Source organism: Marmota monax, unplaced genomic scaffold, assembly GCF_021218885.2.
Source record: "Marmota monax isolate L192 unplaced genomic scaffold, Marmota_monax_Labrador192_F-V1.1 WCK01_AAM20220418_F8-fsc00338, whole genome shotgun sequence".
NCBI classification, from domain to species: domain Eukaryota; kingdom Metazoa; phylum Chordata; class Mammalia; order Rodentia; family Sciuridae; genus Marmota; species Marmota monax.
Genome location: NW_026693035.1, coordinates 390,669 through 402,305, shown reverse-complemented (window position 1 = coordinate 402,305; position 11,637 = coordinate 390,669). Strand labels below are relative to the sequence as shown.

The 11,637-nt window shown below is 39.2% G+C and overlaps 1 protein-coding gene across 3 annotated transcripts in view; it reads right to left on the bottom strand.

Moving 5' to 3' along the window:
* Positions 1-4,424: 4,424 nt before the first annotated feature.
* Positions 4,425-11,637, bottom strand: part of Znf12 (zinc finger protein 12) — a 17,340-nt gene continuing 10,127 nt past the window's right edge. For all 3 annotated transcript variants that reach the window (XM_046453800.2, XM_058582466.1, XM_058582467.1), the window contains one exon: positions 4,425-8,835. In XM_046453800.2, coding sequence (XP_046309756.1) covers positions 7,001-8,835 — 1,835 coding nt within the window. In that variant the 3' untranslated portion in view covers positions 4,425-7,000. The remainder of the gene's footprint in view (positions 8,836-11,637) is intronic.

Below are 11,637 nucleotides of genomic sequence, written 5' to 3'. Positions count from 1 at the left end.
GGATATTAATCCCTTATCAGACATGCCATTTGCAAATATCTTTTCCTAGTCTGTAAGTTGCCTTTTCATTTTGTTGATTGTTCCATTACTATGCAGAAGCTTTTTAGTCTGATACAGTCTCACATATTTTTAATGTTTACAGCATGAACTTTTGGAATATACATATATATAATTTTTTTTTTTTTTTACCAATTTTGAGTTGGATTTTGTATATGGTGTGAGGTAAAGGTCCAGCTGAATTCTTTTCCATTTGGTCAGACACCCTTAGTTGATGATACTGTCCCTTTCCTATTGTGTCCTTTTGGTGCACTTCTTAAAAATTAGTTGACTACCTATGTGTGGGTTCATTTCTGGACTCTCTGTCCTGTTCATTGGTCTGTTTGGGTTTTTATGCCAGTACTATACTGCTTTAGCTATTACAACATTGTGATATCACTTAAAATCAGGAAGTATGATACCTGTTTTTCTTCCCAAGTATTGCTTTGCTATTAAGGTTGGTGTGTGTATGTGGTTCTATATAAAATTTTTTATATAGATTTTTTTTTTCTTTTGGGGAGAATACCATTGGCGTTTTGGTAGGGATTGTGTTAAATAGGTATATTGATTTGGTTATATGGAATATTAACAATAGCAATTATTCTGATCCACACAGAATATCTGATCCACACAGCCTTTTTGTGTCATCTTCAGTTTTGTTCATTGTTTTATAGTTTTTAGTGTAAAAACATTTTCCCCTTGGGGTGAAGTTTATTCCTAAGTATTTTTTTATGTTATCATAAACAAGATTGTTTTCTTGACATATTTTTAACTAGGCTGTGATCTGTATATAGAGGTACTATTGATCTTTTGTATATTGATTTTGTATCCTGCAACTTTATTGAATTCATTTGTGAATTCTAACAGGACTTTTTGGGTACACTCTTTGGGGGATCATGTCATTTGCAAATAGAAATGATGTTACTTCTTCCTTTCTGACTTGGATGCCTTTTATTTCCTTTTTTTTTTTTTTTTTTTTTTGCCTTATGTCTGAGCTCTTGTCATGTTCTGGTCTGAGATCCTGCCCAGCCACTGGCCACTGTGGAGACTTTGTATGAGATATTTCCATAAATTCCAGTGTACTGTCGCCACTCCAGTGGAGGAAAGACCTCTGAGTCTCCCTTAATCCCACACACCTCCTCCTGGCTACAGTCCCTTTCAAATTTTGGTGTTATCAAGGTCCAGTGTGTCCTACGTGGTGCTCTCAGCATGTATCCACAGTTGTGCATATTTTTCTATCACTGGTAGTATTATTTTATACTTAATTTTCATCTTAAACTACGGCTTTGAGGCTTATTGATATTAAAATATCCAACCCTAGTTTATTATGTTTGTGTATTCATTAATGTGTAATAATTTGATTTTGATTCTCTTAAATGTTTGTCCCCTCAGAATTCATTTGTTGAAACCCTAATCTGCCTGTGCAAGTGTTAGGTTGGGCTTTTGGGAGGTGACTGAGTGGGATTGGTGCCCTTATAAAATAGACCAGAGAGAGCTCACTCCTCCCTGGCCCAAGGCAGTCAGGGTGTGTGCACAGTGCAGGTCCAAGGCTCCTGGGAGTCCTTGGGAATCCTCACGGTAAGGTGTCCCTAGTGAATAGGTAGAGCCTTTGGAAGGTGCTACAGATGGCAGCCAGCTCTCCTGAGGATGCTGCCCCCTTTCCAACAACATTGCTTTCAAACTGTGGGACATGGTGACCCATGATTCTGGGCTGTGGAATCAACTTAGTGGACTGGTGTGCTTTTTAAAATAAATAGTTCAGAAAACATGAGGAAGCAGCATGATAATAAGACATGTTGTTCTGTGAAATTCTCTCTCTGTCCCTTCTTCCTGGGATACACTTTCCTTCAGGTCCCTCGGTGCCTCTCCCCCGCACCATCTCCACTTCTGTTTTTTCAGTCACCTTAATAAACCTGCTTCAAACGAAGCTCCCGCCTCTTCAACTGTCCGCTTCTCCTTTTCCTTTTTTGCAGAACCCTTTTATTACCCTCCACCATGCCCCGTGTTCTGTTGCTTGTCTTCTTCCCCATGAGAGGGCAGAGACCTTGGTTTGCTCTGCTCACTGCCATAGTGGCACCTGGAACACAGCGTGGTGTGCAGTAAGCACTCATCAAAACTTGCTGAATGAGTGAGTGCACGTGTACACTGTCTTGGGTGGCAAAGTGAGATTCATTACTTTCTAAGGCTTAAAGTGGAAAAAAAAATTGGAAAACACTGCTCTAGAGAAACACACCTGTGATACACACGTATGGGAATGTCCGCAGAGTAGACATGCTGCAGTTGTAGGACAGTGGAAGCCATCTGCCTTGGGTGGCTGTGACAGCATCAGCCTGGTTGTGTATAAACAACTGACATTTATTTTCTTACAGCTCTGGAGACTGAAGTCTGAGATCAGGGTGCAGCATGGTCAAGTTCAGGTGAGGGCCTCTTCTGGGTTAGAGACGACCAACTTCTTTCTGTGTCCTCACTTAGCAGTAAGAGTAACTCTGAGGTCTCTTTTATAAGGCCACTAGTCCCATTCATGACGGTGCCATCCCCTTGACCCTATCACTTCCCGAAGATCTTAACTAATACTATCATTTTGGGGTTTGGATTTTAACATATGAAACGGGGAGGACATAATCATTTAGCCCATTGTGTGTGGAAGTAGGGTAGGAAAAGGGGGGAAAATACTCTTAGCTTTTGCAGGTTGGTTTTCTGCTGGGGGCCCCTTCAGAGCTTGGCCTTCACTTCCAGCTTAGATCCTGAAGGTGAGTTCAAGGTGAGAACACAGGGCCTTCTTCCTTGGGTCATTTTGAGATGTGTCCCTCTCTGGCAATGTGTACCTTTCCTGTACCCATGAAAGTTGTTAAAAGCTGCCTTCCTCCACATATCTCCCTTCACCCTCTTCCTCTTCATGTCTTCCTTTGTCTCTTGCCCATCACAAGAGTTCCTTGCCCCAAGCTGCTGCAGCCAGTATCTGTAGGCACCTAAATGCTTTAGGTGCAAACTACCTAGGAAGACACTGACCATTCAGAGTTTAGTAAAACTAAGAGAAGCTCTGGTGACAGTTTCATAGACAGCAGCAAACAGGCGAACCCACAGCCACAGTTCCTCCCCCTCATGCAACCTGAACCTGGAACACTGGCTCATCCTTTAGGCTGATGCTCTGGGTGGGGTGCAGGCCATGGCAGATGGGTACTTTAAACAGCCACAGCATCTTCTGACTACAAAGGTGCTGCCACAACCCTGACCCTGACCCGCTTCTTTACCAAGCCTTCATCTGGTGGCTGGAAGGTTTAGATTCTATAATTCTGCAGAGGATAATCCTATCAGTTTTGTCAGTTCAACAGTTATTCCTGTTGGGGATTTCCTTGCTCTGCCATCCATTATAATGTCACTTCCCTTCAACCCCCCCCCCTTTGGGGGGGTGGTAAGAGGGATTGAATCACTGAGCCACATCCCCAGTTCTATTTTGTATTTAGAAACAGAGTCTCATTGAGTTGCTTAACACCTCACTTTTGCTGAGGCTAGCTTTGAACTTGTGATCCTCCTGCCTCAGCTCCCCACTCTCCAGCCTGTTTGGCCTTGGAATAATCTGATTCTGTGATTCTACTAATGGTTCCACTTAGTGGGAGATGATAACTAGAAACCAAGGTCTGAACACGTGTTTTTCTAAAGATAAAATTACGGCATATTCCTTTAGGAATTAAACTAGTTCTTGTACTAGGATTGTTACCGATTCTGCTAATACTCTTACTAGGTTTTGGAGAAATGCATATATTGCATTTTAGAAGAAATGACTATCTTTCAATTTTTCCTAATTCTGTCTATTAAGTTGGCTGCCGAGGAAGGTGGCTTAGCCGAGACAGAGACTGTCATCTCATGTACAATTCCATGCTAATATGTGGCCCAGGGGAGATGGGAGATAATAAGTACAGGAGAAAAAGCAAAGTCTGTGTAAAGATTACAGTTCAGGTTTTCCTCAGCATCTGTCTCTCGGCCCTTACAAGACTGGTCTTTAGTTCTCTGGATCCACACATAGCTTTACTTGCTATGGCATCTCCAGTAATGGGCCATGGAAACAAGCCAGGAGCTCACACTAGTCATCACTTTGGCAGAAGGCACAGACTTTAAAATTTAATCAAGGAAAACCAATTTGCTTTTGATATAGTTTTTCTTTGTCATAAGAAAAAAGCAACATAATTTAAAATATGGATATCCTTGTGGCTTCATTTTATTTAACTAGAGGTGTTCTAGAAAGCTGGTCATTATTTAGGCTGCAGTCACGTTGCTTATTATATAGTTCTGAGGATCCTGATTGGACAGCACAGCTGAACATAGTGAGATGGAATAAAGACAGGGAAGGGAGGCTGAATCTTGGTCTCAAATAGAATGTAGCTCTGGTATTAACATCATGTCTTTATTTTTGTCAAAATGTACATTGTGTAATAAGCTATAATGACATTCCAGGGTGGAAACCTTTGTAGATAAAATTTCAACAAATATGCTATCAACTTTTGGTTCCTACCCTAAACTATACAATCTACCAGACTTTTAATTCCTGTTACATAGCATACAATCATCTAGAAAAATACGCAGAAAAAGTGCTAAGCAATAAAACAGGAGTGATGTGTGTTTCACACATGAAAAATATGGCATTTCAGTTCAGTGGTGTAAAGGGGTAAATTAGTAAAATGAGACAGGCTACCTGGCAAGTAATCATTTGAAAGCAAAATTAGATCCTTACCTCACACCATATATTGCCAACTAATATAGCAGTGATCCATGAATAATAAAATTAAATTACCTCAAAATTTATTTCACATATTAGAAAAATGGAGGTGCACCTGAGGTATGACAGGTTCCAAAGGTTAATTCTCCAAGTCTGGGTTATGAGAGTTCAAAGAAGCATACACATTTGTTTCAAGTTGATATCCAATGCTCAAACTATTTACATCAAAATTTACAGGAAATACATTTTTTTATCAACACCTCAAAATAAGTGCTTAAAGTCCACTTCTGAATTGCATAACTCCTATAAAAGTGTAACTCTGTTATCAGTTACAATGTCTTCAATTATTAGCAACAGAGCATTCTGAGTCAACTGGCTTAAAAAATAAATTTAGTCTATCACAAAACAAACAGTCCAGACATGGAATGGCCACAAGGCTGGCTGGTTCCCAGGCTCAGTGACATCATCCAGGTCCCAAGTTCTTCCAATCTTTCTGGTCAGGATTAAACTATAATCACTGTTGAAAGGCGATGCCAGGCACCAGATCCAGGAAAGGCGACATTGACCAAAGACTCCATTTCACCTTGCTTGAGTCCTTGAACCTTTGAGGAAATCTTTTCCAGAAAACACCTGTCAGGTACCTCTTTATCTAGACTGATCCCAGGACCACTCTAAACCAACTGCTGGCAATGAGAAAGGTGATCATTACTGATTGAAACTAATCAGGATTTATCTCCTATCCTGTGAGGACAAATGGATACCCAGACTCTGCCTGCAAAGAGTATGGAGGGAGGACTGGGGGAGTCACTCAACGATGTCTGCCCAATTAATGTGTTCTCAATTCCTTCAGTAGTGGAAAGGAGCAGAGCACAACATTCACAAACTCTATCATAAAAAGAAATCTAATTTCTATGTTACACAGTATTTGTGCTCTACACACATTTATGTAAGCATCCAAATAAAAAATAGGTGAAAAACAGAATGGGAATATTTTAAGTAACCCTCTCCCGCTTTTTATTTGTATAGAATGCAGTAAGTTCTAAAGCTCTTTGTCACTCTTGGAGACTTCTGGCTTAATAATTTAAAATTATCTATGCAGAGTTTTCTATTTTATACATCTAGATCTATCTCCTTTGCTGATCTATCTCCTTTATCTATAGGTGAAAATATTATAAAAAATGGCTTCTTAATGGATGACATAGTTCATTAACAATGATCAAATGTGTTTGTAAATGACAAATATTATCTCACTGAAAATACATATTAAGATATTAACATTGTGATGCTATTTAGAGTGGGCAATCTTACCCTAGGTGTTATAAACTAATAAGGAAACAAGGTTTTTCAAACAAGATTCAAACTGAATAACAATTACTATAATGTATCATAGTAAAAAACAAACAAAACCCCCTTAAATCCTATTGTTCCTCAGGAACCATTTACATGAGCTTAATCTAGTAGAGTTGGCTAGCTATCCCAATAATTTTACATTTTCTATTTACAAAAAGAGTATGTTTATTCACAGCAGATATGTTCTGTTTTTGTTCAAACTGTTTACAAAAAGTTTGTTATATGAGAAACACGTCTTTACGTATTAACATTTTCCAAAGGAGTACGTTTACCACATTCCTTAATCTGTTAAAATTCCCTGATATGTAAAGCAGTTCAAATCCATGGTGAGACATACACATTCTAAATATTGACATTTTTATTTCTGTATAGTCTAGTATTTAGTGAGTTGCATGGTCTTGTTAACAGTTGTTGTTCTACCTCGTGAATGTTCAGATGATGAATCTGACCTATACGCAAGGGCCTGTCCACACTCACCTGCACGAACTGTGATAAACAATGGTGCCTTGGTATCCAGGGCTGGATGAAGGGAGGGCTAGTTATTATTTCCATGACCCCTCAGATACCCAAATGTGCAGATGCTCAAGTCTTTATGTAAAACGGTATAGTATTTGCATATAACTAACATAATCCTCTCCATATACTTGAAATCATTTCCAGAATACTTACAATACATAACATACATGTTATGTAAATAGTTGTTACACTGTATAGTTTAGGGAATAATGACAAGAAAAAAAAGTCAGTGTTCAGAACAGATGCAATTTCTTCACCAAATATTTTCAGTTGGTCAAATACGTAGACATGGAACCGATGGATACAGAGGGCCCAGTGTACAATAGTGTTTGACTTCATGTAGAGTTTTTGTCTATTATATTAAAAGGTTTCTGAGGCACAACTTTAGAGAAGCCTTCCCACATCAACTACGTTCATATTCCCTCTCCTATGAATTCTTTGATGGCTATTGAATGCTGATTTGTGGTAGAATTTTTTCCCACATTCAGTACATTCATAGGGCTTCTCTCCTGAATGGGTTCTGTAATGCACAGTGAGGTATGACATCCGAGAGAAGGCTTTCCCACATTCGTTACATTCAAATGGTTTCTCTCCAGAATGGATTCGATGATGTATGGTGAGATATGACATTTGAGAGAAGCATTTCCCACATTCAAAACATTCATAAGCTTTCTCTCCTGTATGTGTTCTCTGATGTCTATTAAGGGCTGAATTCTGACAGAAGGTTTTCCCACATTCACTACATTCATAAGGTTTTTCTCCTGAATGAATTCTATGATGTATAGTGAGGTATGACATCTGAGAGAAGAACTTTCCACATATGTAACATTCATAGGGCTTCTCTCCTCTGTGTATTCTCCGATGTCTACAAAGGGCTGAATTCTGGTAGAAGGTTTTTCCACATTCACTACATTCATAGGGTTTCACTCCTGAATGAGTTCTATGATGTATAGTCAGGTACGACAGCTGGGAGAACAGTTTTCCACACTCATTACATTCATAAGGTTTCTCTCCTGTGTGTACTCTCTGATGTCTCATGAGGGCTGAATTCAGATAGAAGGTTTTCCCACATTCAGTACATTCATAGGGCTTCTCTCCTGAATGAGTTCTGTAATGTACAGTTAGATAGGATAACCGAGAGAAGAATTTCCCACACTCATTGCATTCATAAGGTTTCTCTCCTGTGTGTGTCCTCAGGTGCGTTGTGAGAGTAGACTTGCGGCAGAAGCATTTCCCACATTCACTGCACTTGTAGAGTTTCACACCTGTGTGAATTTTCTGGTGATCATTAAGTGCTGATTTCTGGGAGAAGGTCTTTCCACAGTCATGGCAAACATAGGGCCTCTCTCCTGAATGTGTTCTCTGGTGTTGTGTGAGGTGTGTCTTCTGGCAAAAGGATTTTCCACAATAACTACATTCATAGGGCTTCTCTCCTGAGTGAGTTCTCTGGTGTTGAATGAGGTGTAACTTCTGGTAGAAGTTTTTCCCACATTCATTACATTCATAAGGCTTCTCCCCTGTGTGGGTTCTCTGGTGTACAGTGAGAGTTCCTTTCTGGCAGAAAGACTTCCCACACTGGTTACATTTATAAGGTTTCTCCCCTGTGTGAGTCCTCTGGTGTATAATGAATTTGGATTTTTTACAGAAAGATTTTCCACACTCTCGGCATTCATAGGGTTTCATTTCCATGTGAGATCTCTGATGAACACTGAGATCTGACATCTGGAGAAAGGCTATTTCAGATTCATTCCAATTATATGGTTTCTCCTCCATGTGATTAACAAAAACTGTGTCCTTTTGGAAGGCTTTCTGGCATTCGATGTATTCAAAGGGTTTCTCCAAAATATGAATTTTCTGATAAATATTTTGTTCACTTAAAGCATAAGCTTCTCCATTTTGATTAAATTCATAAGATTCATCTCCTGGATGAGGTTTCTCAAGTTTAATGTGGAGAAGTGATTTCCCACATCCACTACATTCATTGGGTTTCATCCTTGCATAACTTCCATCACTACTGATATACTCCGAGACAGATGTTAAACTCTTTTCACATAAGTCACATTTAGAGGCCACTTTTCTTGAAGGAACAGGGTTTATTTCTACATTAAAAGCTTTACCAGAAACATTACCTCTCTCTTCACCCAGGGTTTTGTTGATGAAGAACATATCTTCATCTTCTTGGAGCTTCTCCATTGGGTCTTCCACTTGCCAGACCTCATCTAAAAAGAGGCAAAATGAACCAACTTTTGTACATCTTCCTACAAGAGATATGGAATGAGACTGGCACACAGCACCTTACTGTGGGTAGGTGCTAGGTTAATGGACAGATGGATAAAATTCCAAATGCTTTTCTCCCTCATTCTTTTGTTTGGAATAACAGACAAACACACTAGAAAGTGGTGGAGAAACAAAGTAAACTTGACAAAAACATGGCACCTCTGATCTTTGCTACTTTGTATTTTGTTCAAGGGTACACAAGGTAAAATACAGACACAGCAATGACTGGCAGAAAAAGGATGATGGATGAATGGCTGACAAACATGAAAGGACTGGGAACAAACAGGATGAATGACAAGGAGCTCTGCTGAACAAGGAGGGTCACATGCCATATCCAGGCAGGGATTCATTTTGGAGGTGGATGAGCACTTTACTCCATATCACTTCCTATCAGCTGGGAGAGGTGGATTACGGTCTAAGGCATTATTCTAAGATGTCTGTGGCAGCACTCTCACTGCTCTACATCCTTACATACTACTATGCCTTTTCACCTCCATCCCCCACAGTAGTGCTGAATAAATTTACATCTAAACTTTCTCATGTCTAGAACCTATAACCAGCATTTTCCCTAACTCAGCTTCACCTGGAAGGAGAGTTCTGGAACATCCATGTCCACAGGAAGTATAAAATGGTCCACAGGACACCACCCTTCTGAAAGTTTAGATTCTAAATATTCTAACAACACTGATTTAATACTAAATTTATTCTGGCCATGAAATTCCTTTTCTTCCTATTTGGACAGTCTCACATGAACTCTGACGAGGCAGCCTAGGTGAGCTAGTTAATAGCCTCCATAGTTAGTATCCCCACCTGTCAAGTGGAGATGATGGCCCCTACCTCATAGGGTTGTTATGGGATTACTGAAGTTAATGATGCGCTCAGAACAGGCCCAAAACACATGCTCAATGATTTGAGCAATTATTTTTCTTATTTTCAATCTCCTGATAATTTCCTTAAACCAGTCCTGCTCCTGACATTTTGCTCTTACCTAATTGAGTGTGAATGCTTCCCCACCCCTCAGTTTAAGTTAGTGTATAAACCTTAAGCATCAGATCCCTCAGCCTGCTTTTTTAATAATGGGTTTTAAACTTTTTTTTTTAACTTATCTTACAAATTCTGGGATGAACCTAACTAATGTACCTGCTGTCATCCATATCAAATGAAGCCATATCAATTTTATTCTCTCAAACCAAGAGCTTCCCTGAATCCACTGCTCATCAACAGATAAAATGGTTTTTAAAAAAATCTGATAATACTTTTTACCATCTGGATTCACAATGGCTAGGATGAGTTGTTACTAAAAATACTCTGTCCCAGGAAAGCCAAGCTTATTTGTTAGATGAAGAGGGTTGTCAGAGACTGATCATGATCTCAGAGCCTCGACTTATGTTAAGACTATTGTGGTGCCCAACACACCCCCAGTGCATTTGTAGACACAGGTCTCTGATCTTATTGCTTCCCTCTTTACCTGGCTTCATCCACTCAAAGCCTATCTGTAAAGGCTTTTCTATCCTTGAACAGAATCAGATATTCTTAACTGGAATCACAGAGGTATTTTTCTAGTATGTAAGAAAATATGGGGATGTGACTCAGGCATGCATATTTAGAAATAACTGCCTATAAATTATTTTTGAATGGATGGACAAGAAAGTTCTTTGATCTGAATGGCTCCACAGAAAAATCAAGAAACAAATGTCTACTCTATGTTACATACTATATTGAGGGAGAACATAACATTTTCTTTATAGGATTATAATCCAGGAGACCAAAAAAGCTTAAGCAAAATATATATCCTGTTGGATTACAGACTACTTTTCTTTTTCTTTTTTTGGTTGAAATGAAGTTGAAAGAAGGAAGAAATTGGAATGGTAAGAGGCAGGAAGGAAACAAACTTCAAATAGGTAGAAAATTCAAGCCCAGACACTAAGAACATGTTACTTGGGTAAGGAGAGCCACCCTAGTGAAGTGTGAAGCTGCAGGAATGAAAATCTCATGAAGAGAAGATGTCAGGAGCATGGGCAGAATGAGTTTAGTGAGTGGGGAAATTAATTCCTCTAGGCAATACAGGGCAATACTGTGGTGATCCCTGAAAGACAAAGAAGTCGTAATGGATAGAGCAGGTTTGTCTTGTAAGGCTAGTGATAACCTAACTGGAGACGTCAGATGAAGATGTCTTGAAATCCAATTATGATTCACAGTAATATAGCTATGAGAGAGTACAGTTCTTGTTTACATAAGGCAAAGGAAACTGACAAAATTCAAAGGATAAATTAATACATCTCACAAGGAATAAAACCCAGTCACTCATCCTGGCCAGATCAGTAATAGCTGGTGACAAATGGGCATTTTTAGTGAGTCCACAGGGGCACTATAGGGAAAGAGAAGAATAGTGTAATTTAGTAAATAAGGGAAGGGGGAAAGGTTCTTAGTAATTATAATTTTAAAAAGATCATGATCATTTTCAGACATGTAGAATGAGAGAAGCTCTGTACTGCTATGAACAGAAAACACTTGGTCTGTAGAACAGTGTTCTACAGAACAGTAGCAAAGATTTCAACCTTAGTGTGAGCAGTATAAAAACATACAAACAAACAAAAACCTGACAGACTTGAGACCGGAGAAACCCTTTTGAGGACCTCGTGAAACAGGGAAATCACAGCAGGTGGAAACAGATCCTTCAGAGACATTTCTGGAGAAGGTGGAAGGACAAATAAATATAATTTATGTATGTAAAACCTATTAAG